The sequence below is a fragment of the Temnothorax longispinosus genome, chromosome 3 (assembly GCF_030848805.1).
Source record: "Temnothorax longispinosus isolate EJ_2023e chromosome 3, Tlon_JGU_v1, whole genome shotgun sequence".
Taxonomy (NCBI): domain Eukaryota; kingdom Metazoa; phylum Arthropoda; class Insecta; order Hymenoptera; family Formicidae; genus Temnothorax; species Temnothorax longispinosus.
The window spans coordinates 23,079,504-23,097,309 of record NC_092360.1 but is presented as its reverse complement, the minus strand read 5'-3'; the positions used below and the strand labels follow the sequence as shown (position 1 = coordinate 23,097,309).

At 32.8% G+C, this 17,806-nt stretch overlaps 1 protein-coding gene across 4 annotated transcripts; it reads left to right on the top strand.

Moving 5' to 3' along the window:
- The first annotated feature begins 992 nt into the window (after positions 1-992).
- On the top strand, positions 993-17,753 carry LOC139809976 (fatty acid hydroxylase domain-containing protein 2). Of its 4 annotated transcripts, XM_071773304.1 has the most exons (7): positions 6,023-6,214; positions 10,675-10,804; positions 12,652-12,755; positions 13,363-13,690; positions 14,945-15,217; positions 15,403-15,599; positions 16,752-17,753. In XM_071773304.1, exons 1-6 carry the CDS (start codon positions 6,163-6,165, stop codon positions 15,560-15,562), a joined length of 1,047 nt encoding a protein of 348 aa, XP_071629405.1. In that variant the 5' UTR covers positions 6,023-6,162; the 3' UTR covers positions 15,563-15,599; positions 16,752-17,753. The 4 variants fall into 4 exon arrangements, with proteins under 4 accessions (XP_071629406.1, XP_071629407.1, XP_071629405.1 ...); XM_071773305.1 differs by lacking the exon at positions 6,023-6,214 and adding an exon at positions 993-1,153 and having other exon boundaries at positions 15,403-17,753; XM_071773303.1 differs by having other exon boundaries at positions 15,403-17,753.
- The last annotated feature ends 53 nt before the right edge of the window (positions 17,754-17,806 follow it).

The window sequence follows — 17,806 nt, the reverse complement described above, 5'->3', positions numbered from 1 at the left end:
CCGCCATCTTCCCGCCATCTGGGGAACGGAATCGCAAAGTGATTCAACGGTGGATAAAATAGGGACTGTTTAGCCTCTGACGATAAGGACGATAGTTTCGGCGGCGAGTCGGAAACTCCCGATTTAATTATTTCAACGTCTCGAAATTTGCTGATTTCGTTTTTTAATGTTTTTATCTCACTCGAGCGATATTCTCAGCTTTCTCGAGGATGAAAACGCTAAATGATTCGTAAGAATCCGCAGAGCCGAAACATAAAGATGTAGGAGGACCTTATTATATTCTAATTGCTCCGTTATCTTTTCCTGAATGTGCGGATTTTTCAGTCATGAACAATCCTCGCCAGTTTTATTTCTTTTTTTTTTAGTCCCGGTCTACAATAGGTGATTTAAGCCCTAAGCCTTAAGAAATTGTTTAATTATAATTTAATTTGAGGAGAATAATTGATCGGTCAATTTTTTAGGGCTTAGGGCTTAAAACACCTATGTTCGTACTACTTTCGCACCGTCAAGCGTGGCGGTCTAATTAAAAGGAAAATTAACGGGGATGATTTTTTTACTTGAGCATGAAGCCAGCAAGTCGAACATTTTACGAATTAAATAGACTTTGGCTGCGTTCCTTTTGACGCTTTCAGCGCTGAAAGCGTCGCTCCATCTCTATTTGATATTCAATGTGCAACGGAGATAGAATAATGCTTACAGCGCTGAAAGCATCAAAAGGAACGCAGCCTTTATAGTATACGTTTTATTTGTAAAAATATAATATACGAGAAGCGCGAAAATATGTAATTGTCGAGATAACGCAAGATATAATAAATTTCAAGAGGTTTGATCGATCGCTTCGGCGCATCCGTACCACCAGGACACGCTGCACATTCTCGGCGTCGACGCCGCGCGAGAAGGTGAGAGAGTCGCGCGGCGCGCGGCGCCGCCGCTCGCGTCATCGCCGTCGCCGTCGTTCACCGGCGTCGTTGCCTATCGACTATCCGCTGCACACGTCGCGGTCGTCGCGTCGCGTCGCGCCTGCCCGCGTGCCCCCGTGCCCCCGTGCCCCGTGCCCGCCGAGAAGCAGCGCCAGCGCGTAGTTTTCCAGTTGTTTGACGCACCGCCGCCGTGTGTGTGCGAGACGAGATGGACGTGCAGCGGCTGTGCAAAGGTAGGACAATTACGCGATCTCGCGCCTCGGGGAAGTCACGGGATTCCTGTTAGTCGCGCTCGAGGACAGCATTCTCCCCCCCCCCTCCCCCGGAATCCCCCGTCTCTCCCACTCGAGAACGCTGCTCCTCTCTCGTTCACGAACGAGGACGAACGGAGCTGGGAAGGAAGTCGCGCGAGGACGTATGTACGCGCGAGAGAGGAGCGCGTCCGCGTTTGAAGCGCGCGACGACCGACGACGTCGAAAAGCACGCTCCACCTCCCTCCCGTCTCTCACGGCGAGGGGGGAAAAAAACCCATCGCGCGATGATCTCCTAAATGACTTCCGCCGTGACCTGGAAATCCCGACCCCGGCGCGGCGCGCGAGCGAGCCATTTTGAGGCCTCGCGCTTCTCGTCGCGGCGCGGGGGGCTCAATATTCCTGTTCTCGCGCTTCATTGAGCACGCAAACGGGAGCTGTGACACCGTGACGAGGAGCCGGAGCTTTCCACGCGAGAGCTCGCTCGCTCGCTCTCTCTCTCTTTCCCCCCTGACTCGACGAGGCGAGGATTTCTTCTCGGTCCTACTCGAGGATACAGAGCGCGACTCTCGAAGGACTCGAGAGAGTAGAATTAAAGGCGCGAACTTTCCGCGGAGAAGCGTTATCGCGCATATTTCCGGTTGCATTTCCCAGAAAGAGCGGAGGCTTAGGCTTATGTACCGCGTGGGAGCGGCCTCGCTCGCTTTGCATCATTTCAGGAAGGCACGAGGTGGTGGAAAACGCGCGAGCGCCTCGCGTGAAAAAAAAAAAAAAATTAGAGGCTTCGCACGATAACCGCGGCGAATATCCATTTGATCAATAATGACGAAATTTGCTGTTTTCATCGCGAGGGCTTGACCCGCTTTCCGTCCTCCTCGATGGTGTCTGAAACGGAGTGTCGCGGTACTATCCGTAACATCGATATTTCGCTCACGGATCCGCGTCACGGACGCTTTTGTGCGTTAAATTCCGAAGCTAACTCCGAAAGTTCATTCTACTGGAAACGAGTCCGGTGATGGATATATGTATCATATTACGACGTCTATGACTCTATTTGGGGAAACTAATCTCGAGCGATTTGACTATATTCAGAAAGGGAATTGGTCCGCTATACTTTGTTCCATCTCCCTCCAAAATTACGGAAAATTTATTCGAGCTCGTCCCTGACGATGAGGACCAAATCTACTTTCGTTATATAACAATCGAACCCAATCTTGTCGTTTCTGTATAATATATGGCGTATATACTTACATGTACATGTATATGTTAATTAAGTGTAGAATTACGTAATATATGTTGTTTACCATGTACAACTGCGCACCGATCTGTAAATCTTCTATAAGCTTCTTATAGAATAAATCTTGTAACCGAACTAACTTGATACTCAGGTAGCTAACTTGATTTTATGAGTCACGTTATAGTTACAAATCATTCTTTCACGAACAATGATTTTCAAGTTTTTATTTTTCTGTTCGACGCTTTTCTTTTTTATTCAAAACAAAACTTTATTTTGTATCCTCCTTTTTTTCTTCCCCTATTTTATACTTACAACGAGGAATGCTTCTCCAGTTGCTCTTAGGCATAAACACACAAATGATAATTGTTTTACATAAAAAATTGCGGTAATGCTGTTGGAGCAAATTATTAATTGAAATTGTAGAATTTCTCAAATTTTTGTTTTTCGCTTCCTTCTAAAATTAATATTCTTTGCGGTTTAGAGATTTATGTCATTTTCAGTACTTTGTTTGCATGCATTCATATTGAATTTCACTCATAATTTACGTTAAACACGCGACAATTTTGGTAATCTACAAGTTTTCGGCATATTTCCATCATAAAAGATATGATGACTTATAAGATGTGATGATATCCTTTTTCCATATCAACGTTTTATGAATCGCATTATTTAATACAAATTATTCTCTCGAGTTATGACTTTGAAGTTTTAATTTTTTTTATTCCATATTCTTTTCTTTACTTAAATAGAACATTATATTCGTTTTTTTCTTCCTCTATTATGATAATTCCTTGCCATTAATATATAGAGAATATGAAGGAAAAAAGTTTTACTTAATTACGTAAGCCGAAAAAAATTACTTTTTTGGCAAGTAACTCTTAAGCCTGATCTACAATGTGTTCTTTGCTTCCTGTTTTCTGCTCTTACCTCTTTGCGACTATCTCGTATTTCGCAATTCCGTCGCGTAACGTGATGTTTCTTGTCTCTTCTGAAGTTCGTCAATTTTTATCTTGGGCGACAGAGAACAAAAATCAAAAGTCATTGAGGTTTCTCGTTGTCTCTCTCAAAAAAGTATTCATAAAAATTGGATTTAGAGAGCTTTTAAAATAACCGATAGGTATATATAGATTTCTAAGATAGAGAAACAGATTACGCGTCACAACAACGTAATAAATCTGATAATGTTAATCTATTAAATTGCCCCATAAAATCCATTATCTTAGTAAAAATAAATTTAGTGATAGAAAAAGGCTGGACGCTTGACACTGACGCTAATGCAAAAAGAATTGTGAATCAATTCTCGCTAAGAACGTAGAATTTATTTACAATTATGCTAAATGAGACATCGTATTCGTTGATATGAGAGCACAACAAATGAAATCTTATCGCATTATCGCAGATGAGACTGTACATGATTGCACAAGACAATGCACACGACTGCAGACTTCCAACACAAGCAGTATTATGGCTTGATCACATCAACATTAGTTTCTAATAACACAGGCCGACAAAAAAGAATTTTTCATCTCATTATTCTTCTCCAGGACAATCATGATAATGGCTGACATGATAGCCAACGAACGTTAAACAATCACGGCGAAGAAAAAGATAAATACTTGATAAATTTAAACAATATGCTAAATAGATGCTAATATATAAATAGATAAGCTGATGTACATTAATTTTAGCAATATTTTCAATTTCATAAGTTTATTATTATTAATATTATTTTCAAGATAAATAAGACACAATTTTCCAAAAATATATAGTAATATTAATAAATTGAAACTCTTATCATCTCGCGACGCATTTCTTTTTTCCTAATAATTGTGCAATAATTACTATACTGGTATTTAATTTAATTTAATATTTAATTTCTCACTGCACTTCCAAAAGATGTTATCTATTTTGTTTTTTATCAACTGACATTATAAGTATCGATTACTTGATACTTAAGATATTATCATGTTTCAAGTAGGAAATCATTTTATGTTATTTACGTAAAGGATGTTTGGTACACAAAGGTTTCATATCAATCAATTTTATATCAATATAATTTGTCACTCAAACAATGTGCATTTTGCTATCAGTATAATGTGCTATCAATCTTCTGTCTAAAGGAATATCTTCATCTATTTCCATTAAAGTTTGTTTTGAACAAAATTTTTTAATATTTAAATATAGTTTGTTGAAAATTTAATTAAAAAAGATTTAAAGGGACATATAATATCTATTATTGTTCTTGTGAAACCGTGATAAAACTGAAAATAAATGTAGTTTTGACAAAAATATACGCTTGACAAAAATTACAAATTAATAAAATGTGTACCTGATTTAAAATTATTTTGATATAGAATATGGCGTCGAGAAGTCCTGCAATAACAGAGAATCTTTATTATCTGTTGAAGACATAGAAGTAAGTTTTCTTCCGGATAAATTCTCGTACAGTGCATATCTCGTTTGATGTCTCGCATATAACGCGATGGCTCTTTCACCGGAATTGATGTTTAAATTGTTTAATACGTTCAGATATCGATAATCTATCATTAAATACCGCTGTTTTTACGTATATAGCTACCAATACAACTTACTTGCCACATGCACTCTTCTAAATACTCGTTTGATATAGTGGACTTTCGAAAGAAACCGTTCTTTTTCACAGTTACTTTCACGATAATGAAAAGCTCTACTAACAGGTTAACTAACTAGGTTAACTAACAGAGTTAACATGGTACACGTGCGAATTTTGTCCTTATAAGAGCGCGAAGAAAAAAATAAAAAATTTCACTGTGTCTCGTTTTTTAATTGTCAAAATTGCAATTTTCACTACTTTAGGCCAACGAACGACAAAATAAAAGATTGCTATTAAAAATTATTAAAATCCAAATCTACTATTTTATACACCTCTTCTTGAACAAAAAGAATTCCGTGATGTATCGACAAAGTTCTAAGTTTTATCTAAAATCAGTAAATTATTGACTTTCTATTTTTGATAGGGAATATTAGAAGTATGAATATTAGGTACACACATTCTGCATTTTTAATAAAGAAGAAAGTTTGCAAAATTAAATTTTTTTTTTAATTCAACGCATTAATATGTTCTTTTATACTGCTTATCTAATATCGGAAAAAAGTATTAGAAAATAATTAGTATTAAAAGCAAAATGTGTCTTATGTTTATTGCTATATTGTATATTAAATTTGAAAAGTATTTATATTGAAAATACAATATCTTTATTTCGCAACAACTATATGCTGGCATATTAAAAATGTTCAGGTTCATCTATATTTTATATTTAGTGCAAAATGTGATTATTTTATTTCTTGTTTTTTGAAAGAAATAAGGCCCACATGCATATGGTTTGTGTTGAAAAAAGAGCGTACTCGATATCTACAACGGTATCATTATTTCGATAACCATATAGTCAAAATAAGGTCGCACTCGTAATCGTAGAAAAGAAAATGCCAAAAATTATCCATTTCGGTCACGACACCATCGAATTATCGTGGGCATCCCTACCTTACTCGCGGCGTAAACAAAGGAAATTGGAGGCGCCGGAGCAACGGGTACGGACGTACGGACGCGTCGTCCTCGGGCCTTTGCTGGCGAGTCGTGAATCGTTGCTGGTCAGTGCGTCTCGTTTAACGACACGAGCTGCAGCGGTCAGCAGCGGTGAATGATCGGCGAGCACAACGCGTTCAGTCTGGAGCCACTTGAGAAACCAGTTTCAGCGCTATCACTCGTTTTAGGACAATGTTTTGGCTGCAGAGAATTCGACGTGCTTTACTAAAGTCGGAGTGCAAAAGTGAGTGCTGACGATGCTCGATAATTGACAAAACTGTTCTTATTTCACGACACAGCATTCCATTTGCGTGGAACTAACGGGAATTAATCTGTAAATATTTAAGTGCTTAAGAAAGTGACTTTTTCTCAGGCGCTTAAATAGGCACTTTGTTTCTTCCACATTAAATGTGTAAAAAACAATTATACAATTATAAGTTTCTAAAAAAAGTTATTACGAAACAGCTGCCTGAATTACCCATAATCAGTCGAAAATAGTACACATATGTATATATGTTGTGTATGATGTAAGCCACTGTAAGAGCATTGTTAATTTAAACTTTTTTAGGCTACCGTGTATTTTGAACGTTTTGATTATTTATTATAATAATAGAGATATTTACTTGGAATAATACTAATATCTTCTGGAATTTTTTGCAACTTGTCTCCTGTCTGGAGAAATCAGAGTTTTTGAAGAATTTTGTGGAGACTTAATGAGGAAATGGTAGAAAATTGTCTTGTTTTCATTTTGCCATTACTGTGATTGTTTTTACGCATCTAGAAGCGCTAAAACGGAATGAATGTTCCGTTTTTATATATGCAAATTTAATGCATTGTCCGAGAAATTTATATTCATGTCGTAAAACGAAGACCAGTTTTTTCTTTTAATTTAGATAATGCGTTTCTTTACGGAGGTATACTTGATCAATAATAAAAGCAATTTTATTAACAAACGTTTTAGTCACCTGCGTATACAAGGACGGCAATATTTCTTTCATTGAGAAGAATGGAATTTGTACTTTGCTTTTGTTGCTCTTCATCTTATCGTGAATCTATTAATAAATTTTCTTTGTGTGCTGCAGGCTTTTTAAAGTGATATTAGCTGCGCTGTATCCAGAATCGATCTCAAAAGTTTAACGAATTCGCCATTGCATTCAATTTTTTTATTTCCGATATTAGATATCTTTGCAATTCTTAAATTAAATTTTCTCAAGTTCAAGTCAATTTATGATATTGATCGAAGTAAATTCTTGTTACCTATGTTTTCCTTTCCAAGAATTTCTAATTATTAATATTAACCATAAGACCAACTTTTTCTTTGTTTACTATTAACTGGAGATACACTCTTGTTTCGTTGATCAAGCTGCTCAAAGTAACAAGATACTTGGGAATAGATAAGTAGTGCTGATAAAGTGGCATTTCAGTTATTAGATAGTCTATACAATTCCCGAAGTTATCGCGCTAACATCTTGACGCACATGGAGATTGCTCTGAGCAAATTACTGTATGCTCTATAGATATGCGTATAATCGTATAATCATTCTCAATAGATGTAAAAATATTACGCTTGCTGCCTATCATTACGACTTACGACTAATGTTCTGACTTCGTCTTTCTTAGAAACAGCCTGCGTATTATTGAAGAAGTCTATTCACGTCGCGTTATTGCGTTTCGATTGATCGATATCTCAGAATTCGATACAATAAATAAATAAATAAATAACTACGAGAACGCGCGTTTAAATTATATAACACGAACTAAGTACATGTGTACTGATGCATAAGTCACAAATAACAGTTCTTATCAATATTGCATTCAGTGTCGTAGTAAATATTTTCTTGAATATAATCAGTACTGCCTTTTTTTTTCTCTGGATTTTTAAGTTCCATCTCTTATGCTTAGCTTTTTATCATGGGATATTCTCCTCTATTTCTTCTCTTTCTTACTGATTCTATTCGGACATAAATATTTTAAATAAATGCTAATAGGTAATATTATTATTTTGGCGCTAATATAGCGCTACATGAGCATATAAAATTCAAGTTATCCTGTACTTCACATTTGAACGTTACGAATTATATTTATGTAGGTAATATTAGATATCTTTTCGATAAAATACGTAGTGAAATCACAATTATAATATCTTCATTCTTTATTCTACATTTTTCAAAATTTTAATTTTTTCTATGCATAAAACGTTAAGATGTTGCAATTTTGCGAAAAAAAACGTAATTAATGATGTAAATAGATGAGACTGAATAGAAAAAAGCGTAAAAAATGTATAATATAGCCATCATTAAAGTCTTGCTCGATGGTACAAAGTTTCCTTATACTATCGTCATCACATTTACTGCAATGATAATTATTTCTTCACAAAATGATAAATCAGTTTATTTTAGATATCTTCATTTTGCTTTATTTCTTCATTTACGTTACATTTATTAATTTGTTTTTTTTTTTTATCGCATCAGAATATATAGAATATATTACATTGTATAATTATAATTATCTGTCTTTTACGGTCTTTTTTTAATAAAAATCTCATATAAAACTTTATATTTAAATTTTAAAAAAGTTTTTGTCCGACACATTATATTTTCTTTGTTAAACAATATTTTAGGATTTTTCAGAGATTAAGAAATTATAAAGATTTTCCAGACGCGCGGAATGTCACATAAAGATTGTAACATTCCATGCGGAAAAAAATTGATCAAATACAAAGACGCAGATGTTGTAATTATTGAGTAATTACATTTTTTTTATAACGTGTAATGCGTTTATATACAATTAAATACAACATTATAATTGGGTATGACAGATAACTGTAATCAGTGACCAGATATATCACATTATTTTCTTCGCCTCTCTTTATATTATACTTACACGGAAAGAACGGTTTTTTACTGAAGTATACAGATAATTTGGTTGCACCATCAAAATTATTATGTAGAACACTCAAGCTGATTGCTAAAACATACTTCAGCGACCTACTATAATTATTTTGATGGTGCAACAAAATTATTTTCAGCTCTATATATCTAGCTAAATTTTTAGGTACTTCAGCAAAACCGTTCTTTCCGTGTAGGATGTCTCACAAAATCACTGGATTTATCTTTTTAATGTTAAATTTTTTGTCTAATTTAGAAACAACTTTACCAAAAACTAGAAAAGATTATTTATTGTAACTTTTCAGAGTTTTTATGTTACATAATATTATATTTTATTATTAAGTTAAAATTCTCTTAAAATATACTTTGCCTGAAATTATATAAAGACTGTAGTTTTGTTATCCACTTGGCTCTCTAAAATTTAGTTCGAAAATTTCTTTCTTTGAGTTGCTTATAACTCGAAAATTGTTAGTGTATTGATATTTTTACATATAAAATCTATAAATAGGTAAATAGGTGTCCAAAAACGTCATCACTGTTGTTCCTACAAATATTTTAATCGGTTTGATATTTATCTTTACCCAATAAGAATTTAAAATAAAATTTCAGTTTTTTTCTGGAAATTTTTATACATATATTAACATTAAATATTCTCCGAAATAAGCATCAGGAATATATTATAATCTTATTAAAAGCCAATCTTTTCATATTTGCATCTATGAAATTTAATGTGTTGGAATTCTTTAATGTTTATTTATATGTATTTTGGTGTTTCAAAACAATCTGGCTTACAACTGCGTCTTCCGAAAATTGAATTACTTTCTATCACTCTGCTGTCGTCTCATCTTGTCAGGTGTTAAACGAATTTTACGATGAATATGAAGTGACAATTGAAAATTTCCGCTTTACTTTTGCTTCGTGACTAGTTTTCGAATTGAACACCTGTCGCACACATCAATGGGAATACTGATTTGTCTTACATAATGGAATTACCATTGATCAGTCTTTTTGCAATGCCTGAACGCGTCATCGCATGAACGCTCTAACAAAATAAACGAGTGCGCTGTGACAAGTGTCTTAGGGGGGATAATTCTTATCTCGTTAAATAAATCTATATTAATACTTCTGATTGTTTCAATACATCACAATCATCCACACTTAAAATCTCGTACACTTTCCCCCTCCAAATGCTTCCCCTGCGTATATAACAAAAATTTGATACAAAATTAAATTACATAATTACGGCCTCCATTTTCAATTTAAGAAATTAAAACCGAACACTTTTAATACTTTTTACGTACGGTTTATAACTTTATATATTGAAGTGTTAAATTGAATGTTACGTAACGTTGACTCACGCACAGCTAACCGCATTTGACTCTCTCATTTTTTCCTTGTTACTTATTAATTTCAATATCGAGAGTCTTCAGTTAATTATCCATTTATTTTAATACTTTTTGTATGATCAAAAAATTCTGTAATAAATATGTTAAATAGACAACCAATAAGCCCTTTTACATATTAATAACAAATTGTTCAAAAATGGTACATATATATTTATCTAACTTTATTTGTTGAAAATAATTTTATTGGATTTATTATCAAAATAATAATAGCTAATGTGATGGGAAAAACCAAACGCATTTGCTCGGAACAGACTATATTTGGTTTTAGCAATAAAACTTATAATGCAATAATTTTTACAAGCCTTGCAAATCCAACGTTATCCCACTAGCAAATTATTATGTTTCGCTTTCACTTTTGATTTAATTGCAAGATAACTGCTACTTATATGACTGGTTATCATTGTTTGCAGCAACCCCGGCTATTGGCGATGCCTCGAAGAATCAGACTCCGCCAACGCTTCTTTCAAGTTTAAGGAGCGTACTCTTCGTTATCGGAACTGTGGTGATCGGATTCGCCGCCTTCTGTAATTCTCTAACATGGTAATTGCAATGCATCATTTCTGTTTTACTTTATTCACATAAACAGAGTTACAATCACGTATCTCTCTTGGTCCTCTTCCTAACTCTCCATCGATAAAATTTCTATAATATAAACTTTAATAGTACAAAACGAAAGTTATTACCAAACCAAAAAGATATTTGTGACGCAAAAATTTGATGCTACTGGATCATAATATCTATAATTATATTATACTATTAGATGTAATGTTAATTATTGTTTTATACAATTTTATTTTATTTATATTTCTTGTTCGATTTCTCCTCTTGCATTGCTCTTCTATACTACAACTTTATATCTAATCGCATATGCATAGAAAATAATGTAAACATGATTTAGGTGCGTGCAAATTAATTCAGTATTTCTAGTTTCATGTGTTTCTAATTACTGTACTATACTTTACATGTTTTTCCGTATTTTTTCTGGATTTAAAGTGCTAATAATACTCGTTCTCAAGTAGTTGAAAAACATAATCTCAAAAAAGCAATAAATACTGATGACTGTTGATATATAAGGTGCATTTAAGATACTGCATTCTTTTTGCATTCCATTTAATGTAAAAAATGCTACTGAAACCGCTGAAATGATTTATTCTGCTTTTGTGTTGCGACTTACAAAACGTGCAAAAATGAAAGTATCAGAGATTTCGTGATGGACATTTTAATATGACCGAGAATATCTTAGCCAGTCTAAAAAATTTAGAGAACTGCACTTTTGGATAAGAATTCCGCACAGACACAAGAAGAACTCGCTTCGCAGCTTAAAATCACGCAAGGAGCTATTTTCATTTGACTACGATGAGGAAAAATTCAGAAAAAGAATAAGTAAGTTCCACATGCGCTATAAGTGAAGACAGCAATGGACGCCTACCTTCAATATGGCCGACTTTGTCAAACTAAGAAGAAAAGAAAGACTTTCTTGTACTAATTATGATGAGAGATGGATCCTATATTATAATAATCTTAAGCATAAAATGTCATAGGTATAATAGATCTAACAATGCAGACATCTACAAAGCTTAACATCCATGCCAAGAAGGTATTGCCTTGTGAGACATGAAAGGCATATACTCTATATTATGAATTGCTAAATCCAGGCGGAACACTCACAGTAAATCGTTGCCAACAACAACTCATCAATTTGAGCGATGAGTTGAAACGAAAGACACTGTTTACTGGTCAAAGAAGCGGTAAAGGAATTTGGATTTACAACGCTCGTTCACAAAAGCAATAAAGGATGTCATCTTCTCCTTGTGAGAATTTATCTTTCACGCGGCTTATTCATCAGACATGATCCTTTCAAATTATCAAATCGCTACAGCATCACTTGAACATACACTTCAAGATAATTGACAATTAATATCCAAAAATGCCTCAATATCACTTTAAAGCTATCAAGTTTTAAATCGCGATAGAATTCGAAATTTGCACGATCAGTAGCGTATAAAATTGATAACAATGGAAATTATTTTAATAATTACTATAATTTTTTAAAAATAAATCTTTAATTTTTTAAGAAACACCGAATTAATTTGCGCATCTAATATTTTTTGAATACTTAAGAAAGTAATCGAATATTCGTAGTTCGATAAAGAAGGTCAAATAATCTCTTAAATTTTCAGCTGACATTGATAACTTTTATACATTGATAACAAATTAAAATTTTTCGCTTGCGAACATCCTATGTAGACAGTTCAAAAAATAAATAATTTTGATATTACGTAAAAAAATTATTTATCTTTGCAAAACTAAATAAATTCTTCAGTATGCTATTCTACTGATGAATTTACTTTTTTTTTTTAATTTTACTAATGAAGAAGAAATTTCAGGCATTTACAAAGATTCTGGGGTGCATCCGGCGACTTTTGGCAAGCTCAGTGGGATAAAATTTTGGATAAATTTGGAGATGATCCTGTCACGCTATGGGTTTACGGTAAGTTTGTGATCTACATATTAGTTCTTACAAACTCAGAAGATGTATGGTAGCATACTGTTTTGTCCGCGCTGAGCATATTACATCTTAATACAGAAAAGAATAGATAAATAATTTATATATATAAGGATTATTAGTTTCGATTGCAAATTCTTTGACTAATTTAAACTTCTTTTAAATTGAAACGTTAAGTAATTGCAGGATTTTTATAAACTAAAGTTTTTGATAGCTAACTTTTTTTATAGAATATCTTGATATTATATATGGAAAAAGCGATAATAAATAATTATTTTTCTCGAAATTCTTAAATAAAATTGACTTCAAATTTTTCAACAACATAAAAATTAGAAATTCTAAGATAACTCGTATTTTTGTATAGATTTATTATATTTGTCACATTTTTATGTCAATTGCACTATCTGCTGTTTTTCACGATTCTCATATTATCGGATAGTACATTTATATGTTCACGAGCATTGTTGGAAATTCATGTAGACGAAAGAGGAAAGAGCACTTTGCAGTGCTCGAATTTGCATCACTAAACATTATTTATAAATAGTCTCATATATACATATGTATATTTATATTATTTATTGCCGTATTGCAGGATCCTTAGTGTTGACGATCGCGGTTTACTGGATTGTCGGTGGAATTTACACTATCCTAGACCTCACCAACCGGCCAGCAGCGCTGCGCAGATACAAAATACAGCCCGGCACGAACGAGCCAGTGGACAAAAGGGAGTTATGCAAAGTGATCGCTCAAGTACTGTTCAATCAGATCGTCGTCGGCTTACCCATTATGTATCTCGGCTATTACTTCATGGAATGGCGCGGTTACCCTCCGGTGCGCGAGCTACCGACCTTCCACTGGGTGCTGGCCGAGATCGCGATTCACATATTATGCGAGGAAATTGGCTTTTATTACTCGCACAGGTACGTCAGGACGTCACTAATCCAGTAATTCATGCATAACATTAATTGAATTCGATAAATCTTATGCGTAATTTTGTTTTGCCGCCAATGTTGTTGACTAATAGTGTCGGAATTGATATCTGGCGAACAGGTAGAAAAAAAGTTGATATGTATAAATTCATAAATATGTATGAATATATTTAATAATAGAATTTTAAAGGTTGACAGGAGACACGGTGGAGAGCCGTGAACTTACGAATGATAAAATTCGTATTACGGCCAAAATAATGAGAAAATCGCACTTTAACTGCGGTATTCGTCTTTGATGTTATTGAAAAATTTGAAGTCAATTTAATTCAAGAATTTCGAGAAAAATCATTATTTGTTATCACTTTTTCCATATATAATATCAAGATATTCTATAAAAGAAAGTAGCTATTAAAAACTTTATAAATTTTACAAGTATTTACAAGTAATTTTATAACATTTACAAGTAATAAATGCAAAAGTGTCATTGCATTTCTATATAATTACCAAAAAAATATTTTCATGAATTTTATTTTCCTCCAAGAAATATCATTAAATAAAAAATATACGTTTAATATTAGCATTTTTATACAAATAAATTACTAAAAAACGAGATAACTATTTACTTAAATTTCAGTTATTTTTGCAATGGTTTACATTTTATGCATATGTATGTATATGTAAATATATGCGAGTTGTAATATGTATCAGGAAGGCATTCTGAATTCAGAGTCGACTAGCGCAATTTAATTTTGTGGGTACTATACCTATATGAATTCTGATTAGTCTTTCCATGCTTGAAAATTGCATTTTTTTTCTATTTGACAAGCCATTAAATGCATAAAAAATATGCAAATCTGTGAAATAGTAGCAATGTCTATTTACATATTAACTTGATACACTTATCAACATATTTTAACCTTTAAGCTGAAATTATGGAGACACAGATATGAATACAGATGATACTTAATTAACCTTTTAATAAGAGTTGTTTCAGACAAAATTTTCCGATATATATCCGATTTTTATATAAATATCACCAATTACTAATTAAATTACAAATAACTAATAAATAATCAACACTTGTTTTCTTTGTCTCATTTGAAGATCACGTAAAATATTAGATCGGTCTTAAAATTAGAGAGTTGCATTTAATAGGTATTAGACATTTATATTTGGTATATTATACCATAGATATTTATACTCAGATATCGTTAAAATATTTACTATTACTAAATCATTTTGCAGATTTCTTCATAAGCGCTCCCTATACAAATATATACATAAGCAGCATCACGAATGGACTGCGCCCATAGCCGTCACCGCGTTGTATTGTCATCCTTTGGAAAACATCGGCTCGAATCTACTTCCACCTTTCTTGGGTGTATTCATCATGGGTTCCCATGTGGCCACTGCCTGGATTTGGTTCTCGCTTGCGATTCTTTCGACGTTGAATGCACACTCCGGCTATCATTTACCGTTCTTCCCATCGCCGGAAGCGCATGACTTTCATCACTTAAAGTAATTGTCAAAATCTTTTATTTTTAAATCACATTACAACGATTTCAATTTATTATAAATCCTTGAATAGATTATATAACGTAAGATATGACCGTCGTACTAAGTTTCACATGAAGATTTATAGTTGTTATATTTGATTATACAATTGATTTAGTATAATAATTGCTTTAAATGAACACTTTCAGATTCAACCAATGCTACGGTGTGCTTGGCGTTTTAGACCGCATCCACGGTACCGACACGCAATTCCGTAATTCGCGGAATTATGCGCGCCACATAATGATGCTTAGTCTCATACCGCCCAGGGAAGCTTTTCCAGATGAGGCAAAGTACAAGTCAAAATAAAGAAACCTTTCGATGACTATATGATAGTTTTCAAAAGGTAATCTCCGAAGGAACAAAAATCTATTTGAATGCAATATTTCCTCAGCGGCGGCCGAGTTCGAAAACATAATAGAACGTAAATATAATCGATTTTATCCAGCTAATCGATAAGCTTTTTCAATAAAAAAATTGAATTAATTTCAATAAATGCATAATTTTCAATCGTTCTGAAGTCAGTAATCCTCAATTATCTTTTTCAATTGGGGAATTCATAGTAATCACTCTTCTGAAAAAAAACTCGGCTGTCCGCTCACTGATCTAGTGATAATGACTGTATATACAAATGCCATTCAAGGTTGGACTGAATAGAGAAAGTAGCGAAAAGATTCGGAGGTTTGAGACATGAAAATTGAAATTACTCTTTTAAACTATCAATAAGAAGATAACAAAGTTATTAATAAGATCGAATAGCAAAGTTGTTTTATTTTTACTTTGGCAGCAACAAACTGAATTTTCTATTATCTAAATGTTTATTAGATTGATTTATAATACAGATATCTCCAATATAAAACCCTCAATTTTCGAATTTATATATTAGATTGATTCATAAATAAGTTCCGCTGCAGGTAATAATAATTTATCTTTTCTGAAAATTCCAAGTTCTAATTTCACTTAATAATTTTTATTTTTACTTGATGGTAAAAAGTCCCACAATTGCAAATCACTGTAATATGGTGCATATCGTATACGATTGTTAAAGTAAAATCTTAAAATAAAGGATTTGAAAGTATATATACGTCACATAATGCCTTGGGAATTTATACGGGAACGTACTGTAGCGAGATTTAAAAAAATTGAAGTGTATGTGAAAGTGTCGTAACAAATCGAGCAGAACGAAAGCGGTTTGGAAAGTTTCCTTTGGGGAGACATAACTTTGAAAGATAAACTATGGACTGATCATTATTCTGACTTTGATGACGAAGTTTTATTAGGTACAACAAAATTCACACACAACAAAAAAGCAAAGATACTAAATCGTTCCAACCCATTACAACCACGTCATATAAAAAGAAATGGAATTTATTTATGAATGAATTCAATATTTCATTTATGTACGTGCAAATTTGTATGTACATAAATATGCTATACTAAAATTATATGTGACAAATATGAGGTTCTCCGATAATTATTTCTCGAATTTTTCTTTCAGTTCGACCTTGGCGCCATTCGTACTTTTCTATAATATTTGTAGTATTACTATTAAGAATACGTATTATATTTAAGCTGTATATTCATGCACAAGTTCTTACATTAAATTTAATAACGTATTTTTTACACTTCTGATGTTTTTTTAATATACCAAATTAACAAGTTTACTTTTTTGATAATGATGGAAAAAGATAAGGTTATTAATGTTATTATAAATAAAACTTCTGTTCTTAAATTCTTAATCCAATTAATATTTGAAATTATATTTTCGTAGTACTTTCAAGTATATTGCATTGTAATGAAAAGACAAATAACATTTCAAATATGAGAAATTACTATTTTTATATTTAGTTTCATAGCGCAGATATTAGCTTGATTTAATCTAAGATTTAGTTTTAATCTAAGATAAGATCTAAATAACTGTACTTCTTTGAAATAAATATAACTTTTACTAGAATATTAGAAAAAAAGGACGTTTAGGAATTTGGATTTCTCCTTACACTGAGAGAAAAGTATACTAAATATATCATATTGATTATATAGACGCACACATATATTAACACCAATTATTACCTGACAATGAATCTTTGATATAAAACGTTTTCACGGCATTCTGTATTTTTCTCGCGAGAAAAATCTCCATTTGTGAAAACTAAATGAAAAGCAGAAACAAATATTCTTATTTTATTAACTACAATGATTTTAAATCGTATTTAACAAGGTGTATCGCGATATTCTTGAAAATCTTAAGAGAATTTAGGAAAGAAGTATATAAAACTGTTACTTTTTAAAGTCACCTTAGATCATTGAAGATCAATATGAAATAAACCGAAGATTAATGTTTGAATGTGCAGATATGTAAAGCGTGCATATATGTAAAGCTCTCTTTCTGCAATGTGATTACTCATCGAGTATAAGGCTCGTAATTAACATGTTATCATTAACGTTACTGAATTTATGTACCTATATAATAAGCTTAATAATAAAATCTTTACAAATGTCATTCCCTTTCTTTTTCTCTTTTTCTTTATCTCTCAATATGAAGTCTTTATAACG